Below are 19,017 nucleotides of genomic sequence, written 5' to 3' on the forward strand. Positions count from 1 at the left end.
AGGTGATAGGGTAGTGCAGATCAATTGAAACAGGCCTAGAATAATGCAGAGTGCGAAAACATCCTCACGAGGACTTTCCGGCCTGCCTGCCCTCCTCCAATAGCCCAACACTGATGGACTTTGATCTGTATCTTCCTTCCAAGCCTCGGTTTTGCGTCGGCTTCCTGCCAGGCCGCGTTTTCGAATCGTACTTTGTCTCGCGCTTTCCTTCATAATGGTTCACATAAGAATTTGTATTGGTCTCGCGCCTTGAATTGTCACGAGAAGGTGTCATTGAAGGCCTCCTGCTAGATCCAGATGACGTTAAAACGCTTTGTAAAAGGTCCTTAGACGTGACACGCGAATTATCAGTCTGTGAGTGCGTATTGAGAACTGGCTTCACGGTACTTTGCTGGGTAGTTGCAACGGGATTTTTGCTAGGCAAGACCAAGGGTCCCGGATTAGATTTAGAAGCAGAACTGCGCCAATTCGTTGAGGCACCCCCAGTAAAGTCACGAAAGCTATGCGCGTTGTTAGAAGGCTCGCTGACTTCAGATGCTCTCAACTCGGGGATCATATTGAGCACGTCAACTGGAACGTCAACGCTCGCATCCGTGTTTCCATCCAAAATGAACCCTTCCGCGTCCGGTGCTATCTCGGCAGTATCCTGGTTGAAATTCATGACAGTCCCAAGGATTGCTCCGTTGTTTTCGGCTGTTAGCGTCGAAGCGCTTCCAGAGGGGTACCGTTTTGGCTCTGGAATAGGCTCAAATATCTCAGTCTTGAACTTTGGAGGTGCGAAGGAGTGAGGAAAATTGGTGGCCTTGAAGCGGTTTGCCCTCTGGGAGCTAGAAGCGCTCGAAACTGAGCCCTGTCTGCGGTTATGTCCGCTCATGCCCACGTTTAGCATCAGCTCGTCATCCGCATCTGCATCTTTAGGTCCTCCAGGTTCGTTTCTTGTAGGTCTTTCAGTGAATGAGGGCACAGCGACAACGGGGGCAAGATCTCTTAGAGAAACTGTGCTTCCATGCTCCGAATCAATACCAAACTCGAATGGTAGTGATTCTGTCTCCGATTGAAATTCATCAGAATAGGAGTCCCCAGAGTTGCGATAAGAGCTTGAAGTACCGCTCGTTGTTGAATACCCGTCTTCCTCGTCGCTGCCGTCGTAATTGGAAAAAAAATTGCCTCTCCTGGGCCCGACATGGGCACTTGGCTTGTTTCCAAACCTTTCCCTTGAGGACTCATTATCTCCGCCATGTAAAAAGCCATTGTGATATCCACCATCTAGAGCTTTCGAAGCAGGTGGCTGAGATGTTGAAGGGTGCAGACTGCGTGGAACAATCTTAGACCGAACCGCTGCCCGCGAGGAACCATCACCCCCACTTCCTTGTCTTGGTCCGATTCCGATAGCGGCAGGAGCCCGCGCCTGTGGGCGGATTTGTCTATCATTGGAAGCCGAGGGGATAGTTGCGCTGCGGTAGCTAAGCTGTGAAGAGGCTATGGGTCTCGGGTTCAAGTGTGGGTTACGCGCACTGGCGTTGGGGTTGTTATGGTAAGATGCAAGCCTTGCTGAAGCACCCTTCGCGCCTGCATATACTGGAGGTGGCCGAGCGAAAATTGTCGGCGAAGATCTCTCATATAGGGGAGAGGAAGAGTTGGAGTACGTTTCACCCGCAGTCTGATGACCTGCGTACGTGTCGATGTAAAAACTATCCAGCGAAGCAAAAGAGGAATTTACAGGCAAGGAAACAATGGCGCTTGAATCTCTCTTGCTGTCAAACCTCTGTAGTTCTTGTTGGAAAATCTCTCGTGCGCTCAATCCGTCCTCACCGTTATCTGGATCCATCAGAGCGCCCTCACTCAGAATGAGGTTTCCATTGCTTGCCTGGGCGCTTGTGTTCGTTTTTATATGCGAATTAGCGAAGCGAATTGGATCGCCAATGCTGTCATTAAATTGGTCGTGAAAGTCGTTACTATTGTTACCATTCTTGTCGAAGTTGGTTAGCGTTCTTGAAGAGTCATTATCGCTTTTCTGGCTGATATTCATGGACTCTAATGCCGACCGCTTGAGCTTGTTTCCGATACCGCAAACAGCGTTATTGAGCTCATGCGCGGAAATAGAAATCTGCTGGTATTCCTCACCCTGAGGCCGCTGAAACTTCAGCTTCTCCATAAGTTTATCTACGGAGAGCTCGCTGGCGGAATCAGAGGTGCTTTCGAAGTCCCAACAGACAAACGGGTGCCTTTTGATTCCGGGGATGTCTATCCTCTCAAAGGGGTTTTTAGTGAGTAATTTTTCGAGCAAATCTTTGGCCGCGTTGTACTCCTCCACACAAGAAATTTGTGACACACCGTTGCTCGCCATATCTGCGTAGGGCTTCAAAGCTAGATTCTCATTAATGATTTTGTCAAACAGTTCCAACTCAAACTCGGAGAAGAATGGCAGCATGCCAAATAACAGGCAGTGTAACGTCACACCTATAGCCCAGATGTCTATTTTATGGGATATCATCAAACCCTTGCGCTCTGCGGGCTGGCCGGAGCTAAATTTCTCGGACGCCTCATGGCCCAGGCAGATTTCCGGGGCGAAAAAAGCCGGGGTGCCGGCTGTTTTGGCAAGTTCCAGCTCATCAAGCGAGCCGTAGCCACCCTCAGTATTGCTTGCAGCAAAAGAGACACCAAAGTCGGATATTTTCACGGTCCCAGAGCCTGATATGAGCAAATTTGCGGGTTTGATGTCGCGGTGGATGATGCCCTGGTAATGCAGGTACTCGAGCCCCAGAACCACGCCTCTGAAGATCTCGCGGGCCCGCTGGAACGTGAGGAGCGGCGGACCTCTCGCTTCGGTTTCGAGTTGGTCGCCAGGACACCACTTGACTTCGCCGTTGGAGCAGTACTCCAGTACCAGGTATATTTTCCTGGACGTGGAGTCGTCTAGCACCTCTATCAGCTTGACGACGTGCTCGTGGTGGCACTTTTTCATGATGGCGATCTCGCGCTTGATCTTGTCGCTGCCGCTGGCCCTTTTCTTAAAGCTGAAGCGGTTACTCTTGCCTCCGTTGCGGTCAACGATTTTGATGGCCACGAGCTGCTTAGTCACCAGGTCGCGCGCCAGTTTGACCTTGCCGTGTTGCCCGTGGCCCAGCTCGCCTATGATCTCGTACGTGTTTAGTACCTTGCGCTTCGAGATAGGGTCGTATTCCAGCGAAATCTTCGTGGTCTCCTTGACCTTGCGCGGCGGCACAGCCGCTGCCGCAGCCGTGGCTGCCGCCACCGCAGGCGATGCCGCGATGTGTTCCTGGTGCATTGGGTGGTTCAGCTGTCGCTGTTGCTGCCGCTCCAGCAGCAGATTCAGTGAGTCCGCCGACGACGTCGCGGATGACTCGTCCGTGGCCTCCGCGTGCAGCTTCGACAGCTGCACGCCTGCGCCATGGCCCAGCAGCGCGTTAAGTTTCGATTGTAAATTCGGCGGGATGTCCACCTCCTCGTTCCCATGGGAATGTGTGCCCATGGCTAAATCAAGTTTCCTAATGTGCTCGCAAAACGGGAAAGCTCTTTGACGAACGCACGAAAAACCTCCCGGGGAAAAGAGCGAGGCAACACTGCAGTCCTAAAATTTCCAGACCAGGTTCCAAAGTGTCTCAGGTGCCTCCACGCTTTCCTTAGTGCCGGTCAATTGTGTCTTCACGGTTCTCGAAATCTCTTCTCCAGCTTGTCGACAACTCATTTTCTATAATTTGAGTGTCACGATGGGAGGGGCGGGGCCGGGGTACGTACATAGTTACAGAAACCGCTGCGAAACGCGACTCCTGGCAAGGATACCATGATGCCGCGCGACAGGGTCTTTCAAACACCTAATGGGCACCACCAACGTACTCGTAGAGCTTTTAAGATTACATTGGTTGTTGCGCGAGCGTTTCAGCCCGAGTTTTGCGCTGTTCAGGGTCGCGGGACGCTTGGAAAGGCGAACTTGGCCTGGAGCTCATCAGGGTCGGTGTTGGTATAGGCTTCCTGCTCGCGCTGGCGGCGCTGCTTAAGCGCTTCTGCGCGCTTCTGCGCTTCGAGCCTGCTCTCGAACATGATTTGGCTGAGACTGTATGTGCGCAGGTTTTTGCGGTAGCGGGCGACGCGGTCGAGCGCCTGCTGGTATGCGCAGGCCGCGTCGTCGCCGGCAGGCGATGGTTCTTTGTCAGACCCCTTTCCAGGCTCCTCGTCTGGATCTTTGCTGGGCTCCTTGCCGGGCTCTTTGTCCTTGTCGTTCTCGCTCTTGGGCTTGCGCGAGATGAGCTTGTTGACCCAGGTGTCCCAGGAGCCCGAGCCGTGCACGCGCTGCGCGTCGAGAGTGCGTTTGAGCTCGGCAAGCTGACCCAGCGCGTCCTGGTAGCCAGCTGGGTACACGGGCTTCGCGAACTGCGGGTTGTCCTGGAGGTGCAGCTCGCAGCAGTGGAACCAGTCCTGGATCGAGGCGTTGTACAGGACACAGGCGGTAGGTTTGAGACAAACGAGGCACGAGCGCGCGTCGCGGGGTGCGACCTTACGCTTGGTATACTGGTTTTGCATGGCTGCGAGCAGGCGGCGCTGGGGAGACCGAGTTTCGCGGTGCAGCAGCGACGACAAGAGCGAGAAGAGCGCGCTGCCCGCCGTGTGGCACGCGCAGGCCGTGTGGTGTTACCGATTGATATGCTACAGAAGTATGTACCTAGAGCCTGTTCTTGGCCCTGTCCCAGGCGCTGCGGGGCCGCTTGGCCGCGCTGCGCGAGGTGCTGTCCTCGAGGCGGCGCTTGGAGTTGAAAATGCTGAAGTCCTCGCCGCCGAGCATGTTGGCGCGGGCGGCGCGCTCCTTCTGCTTGGCGCGGCGGCGCTCGGCCTTGTTGCCCTTGACGTTGACACGGGTGAAGTTGTCCTCCTCGTAGTCCTTGATGCGCTGTTCGCGCTGCGTGTCGCGGAGCGTCTTGACGCCGCCCTTGCCGTGGTCGACAATGTTGGCGCCGACGGAGGCCTCCCAGTCGGGCTGCTCGGAGACCTCGCGGACGTACTCCTCCATGGCCTGCATGCGGTTCTTGCCGCTGCGGTCCCTGTGCTGCTGTGCGTCGAACTTGTCCTCGAAGTGGTGCTGGGGCGGCAGCGCGGCGCTGATGCGGGGCGGCTTGTAGGCCTCCGCGGGGGCGTCGTCGGTGCCAGCGGCGGGAGCGGCACCGGCAGTGTGCTTGTCGCGCGCGGACCTTCCTATGAGGCCCGCAGCGTTGGGGCGGAACGCCTGTGCCTCTGTCTCGCTGTCGCTGTCGCTGTCGTCGCTGTTGCTGCCTTCGTCGGCGTCGTCGTCGGCGTTGGCCCTACTGCGGCCGCCACGAGCAGCCTCGTCTCCAGACGCGCCGTCGCCGCTGTCGCGGCCCGCCGCGGCCTCGTCCTGCGCTGCCAGCGCCCGCTTCTCGGCGGCCTCGTACTCGCCCTCCATCCGCGTGTACGCGCGCACCAGCTTGTCCAGCTGGTACGCAAGCTTCTTCTCCAGCGGCCGTACGCCGCGCTCCAGCACCACACGGTGCTCCACGGACTGCGCGCGCCCGCTCTTCGCGCTCGCGTCCGTGCGTCCCAGCTTCTCCCCGACAACCACCATCAGGCTGTTCACGTACGCCAGCAGGCTCGCGTTCTTGAGTGTAAGCAGCGAAACCTTTTCTAGCTCGCGTCCGCCGCTCAGCTCGCGCGCCGCGCCCGTGGCGTGCGCCGCGGACGCCTCCTGTCTGCGCGCGCTGTCCAGCGACTCGCTGGTCGCCGCCAGCGACGCGTTGATCTCTCGTAGCACATCGCCTAGTTCGCTCATCTTGGAAACTTGACTGTGGGGGGTGTGTGCGCGTTAGTTGTGGTTCTCAACAGACGCTCCAGTGTGCTTTGTGCTTGGGGCCCGGGGCGTGGGCCCAGCTCATCGCAGCTCATCGCGCGATGAGATCTAAAATTTTTCAGATCGCCGCGTACGAAGGGAATCGAGTGAAAATTTTAGCCTTCTCGCAGTAATAAAGAAGCGAGCGCGATGAGCTCTTCCCAGCACACTACCATCACCAGCGAGAGAAACACTTGAACAGCGAGACCACACATGCCGCAGAACGAGTATATCGAGCAGCACATCAAGCAGCACGGGCGTCGGCTGGACCACGACGAGCGCAAGCGTAAGAGAGAGGCGCGTGAGTCGCACAAGGTGGCCGAGCGGGCGCAGAAGCTGACCGGATGGAAGGGTAAGCAATTCGCCAAGAAGCGGTACGCGGAGAAGGTGGCGATGCGCAAGAAGATCAAGGCGCACGAGGAGTCCAAGGCCAAGGGCAGCGGCAAGCCGCTGGAGGAGAGCGGGGAGGCGCTGCCAACGTACCTGCTGGAGCGTGAGCAGGCCAACAGCGCGAAGGCAATCTCGTCGTCCATCAAGCAGAAGCGGCTGGAGAAGGCAGACAAGTTCTCGGTGCCGCTGCCCAAGGTGCGCGGGATCAGCGAGGAGGAGATGTTCAAGGTGGTGAAGACTGGTAAGTCGCGCAGCAAGAGCTGGAAGCGTATGATCACGAAGCATACGTTCGTCGGCGACGGGTTCACGCGTAGGCCCGTGAAGACGGAGCGGATCATCCGGCCCAGCGCGCTGAGGCAGAAGAAGGCCAACGTGACGCACCCGGAGCTGGGCGTGACCGTGTTCCTGCCGATCCTGGCGGTGAAGAAGAACCCGCAGTCGCCCATGTACACGCAGCTGGGGGTGCTGACGAAGGGTACCATCATCGAGGTGAACGTGTCGGAGCTGGGGATGGTGACGTCGGGAGGCAAGGTCGTGTGGGGCAAGTACGCGCAGATCACGAACGAGCCGGACCGCGACGGGTGCGTGAACGCGGTGCTGCTGGTGTGAGCGGGCGGAGAACGCCTGCGAGTGTACAGTAGCGCTCGACGAGCGCTCGCGAGTGTATAGTAGCGCCCTGCGAGGGCAGGGCGATGTATAGTAAGAAGGCGCGGCGCGCGTGAGCAGACAGAGGCGGGCACGTGAAACGCACGTGATAACGTGTCACATGACTACACCGTACCATCACGTGCTCGTATACGCTGCGTGTCACGTGGCCCAAGACCACGTGACCATGACTCCCCGGAGTCATCGTGCTTAGCCGCCGAGCCCCGCGCTTCTATAAATAGACCGCACCGCGCGCCGTGCGCCGCGACATCAACACATCTGCCCACACGCCCCCGGCCTCGCGTCCTTGGCCTCGCGCGCGCGCTCGCACCGCCCCGCCGTCTCGCTGCGCACGCCTCCTCGCGCGCCTCCTCGTGAGCCTCGTCGCGAGCCTCACCGCAACCCTCGCTCGCCCGCCTTTTCGTGTTTTTGATCTGGCGAGGCGTGATTCACAGCTGCGAAAAAACGTTCTTTCATATGGGCCGCGCGCGACGAAACGCCGCAAAGCACCGCCACCGCACAGCGCGCAAGCGCATACCGCGAGGCCCGAAGCCGGGCCAGAGACGCCTGGAGTCTGGGCGCCGATTCACGCGCCGGCGCTGGCACCGCAACGACCCGGACGGAGAGGTCACGTGACAGCCCCTGCAGGGGCTGTCACGTGACCGGATCAGCTCTCGCCCGCAGGCGTTCGCGCGCGCACGAACGCGCACCGTCGGCGCAGGCCCCGCCCAAATTGGTCTGCGCCCCACCCGCGCGTGCCCCTCGTCGTCCACGTCCGCACGCTCGCCTCGCCCGCCGTTGCGGCGCCGCAGGCGCGAACGCGGGCTCATTTTCCCGATTCTGACACTCTAAAACAGTTTTTTTTTTCGCTTCCTCAAGCTGTATAATTTTTTTTCTGCAAGGCTCTCTCTCTCTCGCCAGTTGGCTTCTCTCTCTTACACTCTCTGATTATCTCTTTCTAAGTTCCAGTCCGGAAGCGCACGGTGTTTTTTCTGAGTGTTCCAGAAGCGCCGGTTTCTAGAGCATAAGACGCTTGGTTTTTTGTGCTTCTTGAGTCGAGTTCCCTGGTGGATCGGATTTTGCCAGAGCCCCGTCTCTTGAACGTTGTGAGTGTGTTGCGGTGCCGTTCGAACCTCGATTTCGAACCTCGACCCTCGAACCTCGATCCTCGCATCCCGTCGCGCTCCCGTGCCCCCGCGCACCGCCTCCCAGCTGCGATAGCGCCGCCGCTGTGTCGCCCTCCGAACGCAGCACGCCCACCCCTCCCCGCCGCCGCCGCCGCCGCACCATGCACCAGCCGCAGCTGTCGATCAACTCTGTGCAGTCGCTGGTCGAGCCGACCACGCCGCCGCTGGGCCAGATGACCCAGCGCCAGAACCACCAGCGCACGCACTCGCTGGACCTGTCCGGGTTCAACCAGTTCATGCAGGGCAATTCGCCGATGATGCCCCTGTCGCTGTCGCCCCCGACGCCGCCGCCGCCCGCGGCCGCGGCTGCGGCCTCGGCCTCAGCCTCAGCCACCACGGCGGGGCGGCCCAAGCTGCAGTCGCTGCCGCTCATCAGCGAGCTGGACCTGCTTGCGGACGGCCGTGGCCCGCGAGCGCCAATCCCCACGGGTGCGCCCGCGCGCACTGTGAGCGGATCGACCACGTCCTCGTCCGCGTCCGCGTCTGCGGTGCGCACGCATGCGCGCTCGGGCTCGCAGCCCAGCGCCCTGCTTCTGCCCAACGCGGGCGCCGCTGGCGCCGCCGGTGCCACTGGCGTCCCCGCAGACCTTTCCTGGACGCCGCTCGATGAGCTCGACTACGTCAAAGTCGCCACCGATCAGTTTGGCTGCCGCTTCCTGCAGAAAAAGCTTGAGAACCCGCAGGAGTGCTGCGCCGTCAGAGACCTCATGTACCGCCACATCAAGCCCTACTTCCTGGACCTCATTCTCGACCCCTTCGGCAACTACCTCATCCAGAAGCTCTGCGAGTACCTCACCACGGACCAGAAGACCCAGCTTGTCGAGAGCATCTACCCGCACGTCTTCCAGATCTCCATCAACCAGTACGGCACCCGCTCTCTGCAAAAAGTTATAGACACCGTCGACACCGACGCCCAGGTCGATCTCATCATCTCGGGCTTCGGCCAGAACTTCACCTCCATTGAGCAGGTCGTTGTGCTCATCAACGACCTCAACGGTAACCACGTCGTCCAGAAATGTATCTTCAAGTTCCCGCCTTCCAAGTTCGGATTCATTATCGACGCCATCGTCGACAACAACAACATCGTCAAGATCTCTACCCACAAGCATGGCTGCTGCGTCCTTCAGAAACTGCTCAGCGTCTGCACCTTGCAGCAGATCTTCAAGATCTCCGTCAAAATCGTCCAGTTCCTGCGCAGCCTGATTAACGACCAGTTCGGCAACTATATCATCCAGTTCCTGCTCGATATCAAGGAGCTCGACTTCTATCTCCTGGGCGAGATTTATGACAAGCTCTCGGGCGAACTCTGCCAGCTCTCTTGCCTCAAGTTCTCATCCAACGTCGTCGAAAAGTTCATCAAAAAACTATTCACCATTTTGAAGCTCGCCCTTTCCGCGGCGCCGCCCGCCAGGAACAGCGCCGTGTCCGAGGACGTCGTTGCCATCGCCATGAAGATCTTGCTCAACGTGATCGACGTCTTCACCGTCAACCTGAACATCTTGATTAGAGACAACTATGGCAACTACGCCCTGCAGACTTTGCTGGATGTGAAGAACTACACGAAACTCCTACAATACCCCTCCAACACGTACGTTCACACATCCGCACAGACCCTCAGCTTCAGTCACGAGTTTACTGTGAAGGTGGGCAACTTGGTAGTTTTGACAAAGGAAATGCTCCCTAGCATTAAGACTACGTCATATGCAAAGAAGATCAAGTTAAAGGTGAAGGCCTACGCGGAGTTGACCGGCCTCGTGTTCGCAGAAGCACCCTCTTCCAACAAGGCCGCTACTCCCGGCGCCAATGCAAACAACCACCGGAGGCAGCACGCCCGGCACTGCTCCCTACCTGCAAACGCTTACCGCCACCGCAGGAACAGCAGCTCCATCTCCCTCTCCTCCGGGTTCCCCTTGCCTCAGCCTCCGCAGCAGCAGCAGCATCAGCCATTCGGCTATGCAAATCCTCTTGTGAATTCCTCGCTCTTTGCGAACGCCAACGCAACCCAGCTTGGGCCTCACAACTTTTACTCTGATCCTCAGCGACCATTTCTGTACAACCAACACCCGGAAGCCTCGCTCCCATTTAACAATTCATTCGGAAACGCACCTAGCGCAGCCGTTCCGCCCAATCATTTTGCATATCATGACCCTCGGGTGCTGCAGATGTCAGGAGCCCAAGAGAACAATCATAATTTTGCGCCAACCGCGAAACCGCTTCCTTCAAAACCCGCGGAAACAGAGAACCTGTATGCCCGTGGAGGTGATTTCGAAAACGTCAATTATGGAAATATTTTCTACTAGGCCCTTTGCAAAAATCTGCTAGACTGAGAGTGCCCTTCCCAATATATCCACCACTCTGCATTAACGTCAAGTTTTGATTGACATTGTATTAAAAACCCAAGAAACGCAACTAAAAAAACAAACAAAACGAAAAAAAAAGTTCAAAAGATACAAAAAGATTAGATGCTCGCTCCTTTTTTTGGCCCGAACTACTCCCTCTTTTATCTCTTCTCATGATTGTCATTCTTTCCCTTATCCATCATACCCCATATGTTCATGAATTAACCAACCGCTTTTATGTTTTCCTATTACTATCCCACTAGCTTGTGTTCCAAACATTATGGTATATCCCTGAAGTGGGTCTTCTACCATTCACGAATATTATAGATTTTTGAACGTCTTATTTTTGGAAGAACAATACATAGGAAACTGGTTTCCTCTAGCATTATTCTTAAATATGTAGCCATAGTACATAGGCGGAAAAGAGAACACTGCTTTCCCGTATTTACAGCAAACGTGAGTTTCTCATACTGATGCCCGCAGTATCAAAATCTTCAGTGAGCAAGGATACCGCGATGCCATCCTTGGAAGACATTTGGCCGAAATAGAGGTTTCCTTTCTGAACATCGTGTAATTCAACCCGAAGCAGTGAGCGAACCGAATCTAAGGTCGAAGGAGGGAAACATTGATGCATGGTTCTTAACGGAAAATACACCGGTGTCACCGTATCGGGGTGTCTCTTGTTAGCAAGATTATCGCTGGCTAGCGTAGAAAACACTTCAAACCCACCGCCGCTGGATATATCGCCAACATGCCCATAAATAACAAAGCGACCATCAGAACTAGCTTCAATGATTTCAGTTTCTTTTGAAAAGTTCCTAAACGTTGTTCTTAGTGAAAGCACCGCGGGATGGCGGCGGCTTGTGAGTTTGTGAGCTTTCTTTGGTAAAATGTACAAGACTTGCGCCTGTTTGCCAACAAGGGAAACCAAGAGGTAGTCATCATTGATGCCTTTTAAACTCAAAACGCTCAAGTCGCGCAAAGGATAGATCAGTTTTGCGCTGGAGTTTTTGTTCTCCAATGAATTTTTCCACTGATAGACTTCTCCATTTCGTGTTCCTAACCAACCTCGAGTGGGGATACTTTGGAAGGTTGAGGATGTGTAGTCCATTTCCAGAGACATAATATCACTTTTAGCTTTGTACAGAGTATGCCAGCGGGGAGCAGTGGTCTTCCGGTCCGAGGTTGTCGATGCAACGAGAACATTTTTCTGTGCTAAAAACACTTGCTCAGAGTCATTAGCGATAGCGTCGAGAATTTCGTGCTTTCGACCTGAGTAATGAAAAGTGTGAGTCAATAGCGGGGGCTCATTGGAGAGGTTGATGACAATGAATGCTGTGTCTGTTTGGTTGATCGGTTTCCCAAAAATGCAGAGGCTGTTCCCTCTCAGATGCACAGCAACTACTTCGCTTTCGGCCCCCGCTGCCAAATCCCTTCTGTGTATGTATCTGGCACCACCCTGTAACTCGACTAGCAATACACAGAGGTAGTTCGTGACCACAATTGCAGCATTTGAACAAGGCAATAAAGTAATAAATTTTGCCTTCTGGGGAACAGCACCGATAGTGGGTGTGACGTCTGACCAAAAACCTCTCTTTTCAACATACTCAAAATCTTCTATCTCCTCCCCATGTTTGAAGACTGCATACGTGTTACTCAATGCTTGGTAGCTGTCAAAATTGACCCCTCCATCTGAAAGACAGTATTTGGCCAATTCTTCAGGAAAGGCTCTGACGAGGGGGTTCATCAACCGAAACTCGACTTCGTGCAGCCGCTTTCCCCTTATCTCACAAATTTGAGCCTGCTCATTTTTATGGCGGGATTTCTCCTGGTCATCTCTTATCTTCTCTCTTCCGTACTTCTGATCAGCATGCGTTACAGATTGAGTGGTGACTTTGAAATACCGATTCTTTTCTGGGTCAAAGTAGAACCCAGGTATGTTCAACGCATTAGCCATTCGCCCGCATTCAGGTGAAGTAACTTGTTTTTTGCGTCCAGCTTTAACCAAGGATATCTTGCATCGAACATTAACCACGTCCGATCTAATTTTGTTTTGTCTAGTCGTTGAAAAATATATAGTTGGTTTTATAGAGTTGCCGAATCGAGCAGAAGCTTGCACTAGGCACTTTCGCTTTGCCTGTCACTTTGTTGATCGTCGCACATATTAATTGAATAATCTAGAGAATAAAGATTGTAAAGACTAGCTTGGATGAGGCATGCGATGTGAACCGCAGCTAATGTTAATTACTCTTGGCCAAACCCTATTGTTTCCTCGACAGCAAGAGTCAGCTTTTGCTTCAGAGTCTCATAATCGCCGTAGGGTGGAAGATCCACCCTGTTGAAACATGTGTGTGATTTGGGTAGTTGTTGGACTTCCCCGGCTTTTTCGATCGTAAACCTTCTTGGACCGTCAGAGCCCTGGAGATCCTTGAAACCGTTAACAGGAATACGTGAAGTACCGGTAGTGAATTGCAACAAACGAGCTCTTTGTTCATTATCCCACTCAGATATGGCTTTCCAAAACCATTTTACGGTCTCGTCGGACTCCTGGTAGCCACGGTAATCGGTATGCTTTTTCCAGTCCTCGACATCGATTTCGGCGATACCACCGATCAAAAGCTCGAGTTCACGCTCGTCGAAAACGTTCACGAGATCCTCGGGTATGAGTTCATTGAAGCCATCCATAAATGCCTTAAATTGTTCCTGAACACGACTGCAGGTCTTCCACTGAGTGAATAGCTCCACGTATTCTTTTTTGTTTTCATCCGTAACCTCGATGTTTCTTCCATCTGGCTTCAAATCCACTGTCACGACCTCACCGAATGTTTCATCATCAGCACTAAAAGTCAAGTCCAAAATGCCATCTATGCTATTCTCTAAGATCCACTTAAGAGAATTGTAGACTTCAGCATCAACACCTTCCATATCTTGCAGTACAACTTTTTTGTGAAGCATCATTTTGTATAGGGCGCCCACGAAAAATGCATCTAAAAATCTTCTGTGGAAAACACCTAGCCCGACAACCCTTCCGATAAACTTGAAGTAATTCAAGTGCTCGGGGTTGATCCCACTCTTGGGGTTTATCTGAATAGTATAGTTGTCATGAGCAGAATACTCGAAAAGACAATAGAACGGGTTGAACATTTCGTGGGAAAGCAAGAAGAAAAATTCTCTGGAAACACCACCATAATCCAAGCCTTCTTCACCGTCGAACTTAATCATCAGACGTTTCTTCAAATCCTCTGGCGTCTGCCTCATAATCTCCTGGTAAGCATCCTCGAAAATATTCTTTCTGCGAACCTTGATATGACATTGTCCTGGTAGGATTCTAAGGGCAGGTTGAGATCTGAAATAAATGACCTTACGTCTAAAATCACGTTTGTACTGTGGGACGTTCTGATCCAATGACGATGGCAAACGGGGGTCGTCCCAAGTAGTGGTTTTGGTATTGTGATCCACGAAGTAGACACGAGCCGTGTTCGTGAGTCTCATTTCCCAGCCCGAAGGCAATGGACCAAGTTGAGAAACGGGCTGTTGCTGAATTGTGGTATTTGCTGGGCCGTAGGTCCTGATGTACTGTTGTCTGCGAGGATCGACCCAAGTTGTAGTTCTAGTATTGTGGTCCACAAAATAAGCGCGGCCTTCAGGGGTAAAGCGTTGCTCCCAGCCAGGTGGCAGTTCTCCTAAGCCAGATGTAGTGGCGCCCGTAGCAGCAAGAGCAGCTGCAGCCGTGCCATTAACAGTGGGCGTTGATGATCCGGTGTTGCTCTGAACAGCAATTGAAGATCCACTTTCAGAGTTACCACCGCCAGGCAAGGTTCGTCCACGATGCTGTCTTCTTTCTAGCTCTGTGTTAGCATTGAGTTGGTCTCCACGCTCAGTCTCCGTCTGATCCAGCGTAGGTCTTTTCCAAGTGGTAGTTCTGGTGTTGTGATCAACGTAGTATGTGCGCCCAAAGTTGTCAGTTCTTCTCTCCCAGCCCGGAGGCAAGCGGCCATATTGATCTTCGAAGGAGGAGTACTGCCTGGATGAGGCAGCAGCAGCTGTTATAGGAGCTGAAGTGGTTCCACTTTGGAGTGTGTTTGCCACAGTTTGGGCTGGCGTGGAAGTGGAGTTCGAAGACGCGGCATGAGTCGAGGCATGAGCCCTGCTTTCGTCCGATGCCTGCGCACTAGAACTCGCGGTATGCGACGAAGTATGTGCACCGGATGGTGCTGTAGAGAGGACCAGAATCAGACGCCCACTGACAGCCATGCCATCATTGGACCTCTTAAGATCGCGGGTGATAGTCTCTTCCCGACGCGCACCCCTATTGATGGAGTCTTCGTCTAAGTGACCCAGTACGTCGCCAATTCGCACGTTGACTACTCCAAGAAACCCCTGGTCCTTCTTCTTGAACTTTTTTTGATCAAAAACCTGGATTGTCAAGATCCCGTTTTCATTGACCCCGGTAAAAGTAAATGTTTCGTTCCAGTAAGGATTTAACGTCTTCCGAGCCGCAGCGGTCGACTTTGTTTGTGAGCCATCTATTGTTAATACGGAGAACGGGTCCGGCGACCGGAACACGTCTCTCTTGTACAACGACTCCGCTGCAACAAGCTTGACTGTAATTTTGGACATCCCAGTGTCGCCTCACTTTATATTCAATATTTCCCCGGACAATATCCCGCTTTTTGTTGACAGCACGTATTCACAAACCCAATTATTCACGTTTATCCCTGCAAGTTCCTTTACCGGTCTCCAGCTCCTTGCTTCTGTCTTGGTAATCTTTCCTGTAAGACTATCTCGCCACCCTATCTTACAGTGCTGAAATTCGACTCCTTGTTTTTGCTTCGGAAAATTTTTTGACATGGAAAGTGTTGATGTCATACTTAACGAAAGAAGACTTAGAGTTTCAACGTCAAACTCGAGGAACTCAGAACCTAATGGGATTCGTTTTGGAACAGAGATAAGGTCAATCACACATCTCTTGTGACAAGCCTAGCCCAACTGAGATAAACTGCCGTATAGTTGGGGAAACAGGGAAGCCTTAGTTAAAACTCCAACATGCGTTGAACGCTTGTCACCTGCTGTGTCTAACATGGCTGGCATTTTTTGTTTACATTTCTCAAATGTCAACAAGAACCGACGAACAAAACAAAGCGAAACTAGAACAAGGTTGTGAAGAACACAGCTTGGCGCAATGCGTGCTCATTGTTATGCTCAAAACAGTGACAACAAAGACGTTCAAGGCTGGTTCCGGCGACCAGCAAGTCGCAGATGTGTTCATTTTAGGGAGAGTTTGTTAGGGGTAGCAGAGGGCTGCACGCCGACTGAAGAGCCCATGAACTTGAGCTGAGCTGTCCTCGAAATGATATATAACTTGAGATCTTTCTCGTACACAAGTTACAAGACAAAAATGCGTAAAACGTAAGCTGTAGCTCAACGACCTAGGAACAACTATTATGCCAGAAGAGTTTTACACGCCACCGGGTATCTTCAGGCAACCTGCAATACACTTTAGAAGAGATGAGACAAAGCCCAGGTTCCCTGCCTTAAATACTCACAAGAAGTCCTGGCAAAATGATACAGCCCGCATGAAATCACCGTTGCTTCGCAAAGCGTCAGGCGATATGAACGATTTCTACACAACAACGCAGCTGCGTAGTGAATTTTGGTCACTTTCACAACTTTCCGGCACAGCTTCTTTTAGCACGTCGTTGTCAAGTTGCGATAATGTAATTCTTACTTCAAATATGGGAACGAAAGACAACCTTAGGATGTTCAAGCTTAGCACAATCAACGCCGATTACAGGGAGTCGGTTCGGCTCACGGAACTGCAAAGCATCTCGATTCCGGGCAAAAGCGTGACTGCGTCATGCTTGTTACCAAGGTCCTTCACGAACTCAAAGCAAGGGCCCAACCACGATAGGTTGTTGTTGGCAGGCCAGCAAGATGGTGTTGTTAATTTGATTTCAACTTCTGAGTTTCATGGCGATGCCAAGATCATCAAACGTTTCAACCACGGCAAATACCTTAGATCGACGCAGAGCGACAGTCTGGACTCGTGGCTCAAAGCTAAGCGGTCAACTCCAATTAAGCAGGTGATCGCATGGGACAGCAAAGGTTTCGCATCTATCATTAATGAATCTTTATTCATCTATGATACGAACCAGCACCGGCTGCCATTGTACCTACAGAGCTTTGATGGCTTGGAAGCAATGGATTCAAACCCTTATAATAACCAACTTTTGGCTTTAGCTGGATCTCGTTTCGGTACTAGCGGCTTGTCGCTTCTGGATTTGAGAAGCGGGTGTGGTTATGGTAACCTTTACAGCCCCGACCCCGAATCGTCGGGTCATCCTGGTGTTTCCACGAATTGCATTTGGCTTGATGAGTATACTGTTGCAAACACGATTGCAAGTAGCGTCAAGTTATGGGACATAAGAACTCCCGGCACGAAATGTATTATCAATGGACACAAAGGCTTCGTCGAAGCCCTCAAATATGACAGTGTTAACCAGCGGCTTTTCAGTTCCGATGACCAGGGCTACACTATCGCATGGGACTTAAAGGATCTCAAGAATGCCAAAGAGTGTCACCTCGCGACAGGGCTTCAATCTATCGGCGAGAAGGACGTTGCAGACGTTAGACAGTGCGGGAACGTGGTTGTGATTCCAGATTCACTCAGAAGCTCGACGACAACCTCATCAAATGATACCCTCGGATCTGGAATTTCAAGCTTCACGTTTCTTGACACTCTCCCAGATGGATCTCTGCTAACCTTGGATTCTAAAGAAATCGGGTTACACTCGATAAATGACGTTGAGAGGCCATTTATACCACCAAGAAACCCACGCAGGTTGCTTTCAAAACCAGAACTGGAAAATCCAGAAACCGATGCTACTCTTCATGAAGACTACGCCAATTCGACCTGGGAAGATACTTCCGACGCGACTGTTGAAGGCGACGAATTCACCACGCCCAAGAAAGGACAGCTTAGTCCCGTGCTGATTCAGGAAAAACTACACAAAACCCAAAATCCAAGCATTTATTCACTAAAAGACTTAGAACTAAGCGGTTCAACGATATATAACGAGCGTATAGTACACGATGGCCTCATTGTGTGATTAATGAAAACAGTATGACATTGTTTGTAACATGAGATCAGAATTAGGCATCACAGTGGCCACAAAACCCCTGAGTATGATTAAATTACAAAAGCCACGATCAACGCGGTTAAATGCTTCCGGAATTTTAGTAGATTATTCTTCATTCTTCATACCACATGCCATCGGTTTTATCAGCACCAACAGCAGAGTTTTGCAAAGCAGCCTTGCTCTTCAATAGAATCTGCGTCATTCTGCTGGCGGCCCGAGAAATTGCCACGACGGTTACCCATAGAATCATATGCCTGGACAACGTTGCCCCCTTTATCCCTATTACCAGCTTGGTTATTCATTTGAGATCTTAGTCTTTGAGCTTTAGAGAAAGAGTCGCGATGAACTCTAGGTGCCGACTTTCTAGCTTGCGAGGTCTTTGGCGTTGGGTTACCATAACCATGAAGGTTTGCTCTTCTGTTTATACCAATGTTCCAGCCTTGGCCCTGGTTTAGGTCTTGCCAGTCATAATGTTCATCATCGTCGTACCCTTGCTCTTGAAGAGCTTGGTCCATCAAGGAAACTAAAAAGTCATAATCTGGCTCTTGTTCGAAGCGCAGAGACCTGCAGTAACTTAAGTATGCCGCAAACTGGCTTGGAATATTGGGCTCAAGAAGATCTTCGGGCCGCACTTTTTGTTTCGTAAGTCCGATTTTTTCGTACTTGAGCTTTGTGTTAGCAACTTTGAGGCCTTGCCAAGGCAAAAATCCTCTCAAGAAGTAGAAAAAGACATGCCCCAGTGACTCTAAGTCATCCCGTCGTGATTGTTCGCGTCCGAAGTGCGTATTAATTGACATGTAGCGGGCCGTCCCACTTAGAGATTTCCTTTCTTTGTAAGGTATGTGTTGCTTTGTTTTGGGATCCCTATACTGCTTGGCCATACCGAAGTCAACAACGTACACCATGTTTGAATCCCCATGAGCGGAGGCGGCGCAGTTCTTGACTAATTGCCCATTGGGTAGCTTGCGTTGATATTCCGCAACCAGGAAGTTATCGGGCTTTATATCGCGGTAGATTAAGTCCCTTTCATGGATAGACTGAACTCTCCTTATCATCTGCCTAGCAAGCAAACAAGTGGTTCTGACCGAAAACCGGCGTCCACACCACTCAAAAAGATCTTCCAAGGACGGACCCAGCAAGTCGATAATGAGGACATTATGCATTCCCTCTTGGCCGAAGTAGTAAGCTTTAGGGATTCCTTCCAGTCCGTTAAGTATTTTATAAGCACGGAATTCATCCCGGAGCTGTGGGGCCTCCGTGCGCCGAGGTTCGAACTTTATGGCAACAGGACTTGACGAGTTGTTGAGCACATTTTCCCCTTCAAAAATAACACCGAATGACCCTTCTCCAATCTTGGGACCCACGGCGTAGTGGATGCCAACTATGTGCTGCGACCGTCCACTCATATCCCTCTGAACCGGTATATTTCCTTTTATCTATCGCGGCTTGTTTCTATCTGG

At 52.4% G+C, this 19,017-nt stretch overlaps 9 protein-coding genes across 9 annotated transcripts; 3 read left to right on the top strand and 6 right to left on the bottom strand.

The window, feature by feature from the left end:
* Positions 1 to 64: 64 nt before the first annotated feature.
* KLTH0E06776g (serine/threonine-protein kinase) lies at positions 65 to 3,493 on the bottom strand (the record flags this gene model as incomplete). The annotated part of the gene is made up of 1 exon (XM_002553728.1): positions 65 to 3,493. The coding sequence occupies one exon, from the start codon at positions 3,491 to 3,493 to the stop codon at positions 65 to 67; it is 3,429 nt and encodes a 1,142-aa protein (XP_002553774.1).
* A 428-nt stretch (positions 3,494 to 3,921) lies between these two features.
* VFA1 (Vfa1p) lies at positions 3,922 to 4,542 on the bottom strand (the record flags this gene model as incomplete). The annotated part of the gene is made up of 1 exon (XM_002553729.1): positions 3,922 to 4,542. One exon carries the CDS (start codon positions 4,540 to 4,542, stop codon positions 3,922 to 3,924), a length of 621 nt encoding a protein of 206 aa, XP_002553775.1.
* Positions 4,543 to 4,681: 139 nt separating this feature from the next.
* Positions 4,682 to 5,800, bottom strand: LCP5 (small subunit rRNA maturation protein LCP5; the record flags this gene model as incomplete). The annotated part of the gene is made up of 1 exon (XM_002553730.1): positions 4,682 to 5,800. One exon carries the CDS (start codon positions 5,798 to 5,800, stop codon positions 4,682 to 4,684), a length of 1,119 nt encoding a protein of 372 aa, XP_002553776.1.
* A 270-nt stretch (positions 5,801 to 6,070) lies between these two features.
* On the top strand, positions 6,071 to 6,856 carry NSA2 (rRNA-processing protein NSA2; the record flags this gene model as incomplete). Its single annotated transcript, XM_002553731.1, has 1 exon — positions 6,071 to 6,856. One exon carries the CDS (start codon positions 6,071 to 6,073, stop codon positions 6,854 to 6,856), a length of 786 nt encoding a protein of 261 aa, XP_002553777.1.
* A 1,324-nt stretch (positions 6,857 to 8,180) lies between these two features.
* On the top strand, positions 8,181 to 10,379 carry MPT5 (Mpt5p; the record flags this gene model as incomplete). Its single annotated transcript, XM_002553732.1, has 1 exon — positions 8,181 to 10,379. One exon carries the CDS (start codon positions 8,181 to 8,183, stop codon positions 10,377 to 10,379), a length of 2,199 nt encoding a protein of 732 aa, XP_002553778.1.
* Positions 10,380 to 10,863: 484 nt separating this feature from the next.
* On the bottom strand, positions 10,864 to 12,375 carry KLTH0E06886g (uncharacterized protein; the record flags this gene model as incomplete). Its single annotated transcript, XM_002553733.1, has 1 exon — positions 10,864 to 12,375. One exon carries the CDS (start codon positions 12,373 to 12,375, stop codon positions 10,864 to 10,866), a length of 1,512 nt encoding a protein of 503 aa, XP_002553779.1.
* Positions 12,376 to 12,662: 287 nt separating this feature from the next.
* RSP5 (NEDD4 family E3 ubiquitin-protein ligase) lies at positions 12,663 to 15,038 on the bottom strand (the record flags this gene model as incomplete). Its single annotated transcript, XM_002553734.1, has 1 exon — positions 12,663 to 15,038. One exon carries the CDS (start codon positions 15,036 to 15,038, stop codon positions 12,663 to 12,665), a length of 2,376 nt encoding a protein of 791 aa, XP_002553780.1.
* Positions 15,039 to 15,862: 824 nt separating this feature from the next.
* On the top strand, positions 15,863 to 17,527 carry DSE1 (Dse1p; the record flags this gene model as incomplete). Its single annotated transcript, XM_002553735.1, has 1 exon — positions 15,863 to 17,527. One exon carries the CDS (start codon positions 15,863 to 15,865, stop codon positions 17,525 to 17,527), a length of 1,665 nt encoding a protein of 554 aa, XP_002553781.1.
* A 173-nt stretch (positions 17,528 to 17,700) lies between these two features.
* On the bottom strand, positions 17,701 to 18,963 carry YCK3 (casein kinase YCK3; the record flags this gene model as incomplete). Its single annotated transcript, XM_002553736.1, has 1 exon — positions 17,701 to 18,963. The coding sequence occupies one exon, from the start codon at positions 18,961 to 18,963 to the stop codon at positions 17,701 to 17,703; it is 1,263 nt and encodes a 420-aa protein (XP_002553782.1).
* Positions 18,964 to 19,017: the final 54 nt, after the last annotated feature.

The sequence above is a fragment of the Lachancea thermotolerans genome, assembly GCF_000142805.1.
Source record: "Lachancea thermotolerans CBS 6340 chromosome E complete sequence".
NCBI lineage: Eukaryota > Fungi > Ascomycota > Saccharomycetes > Saccharomycetales > Saccharomycetaceae > Lachancea > Lachancea thermotolerans.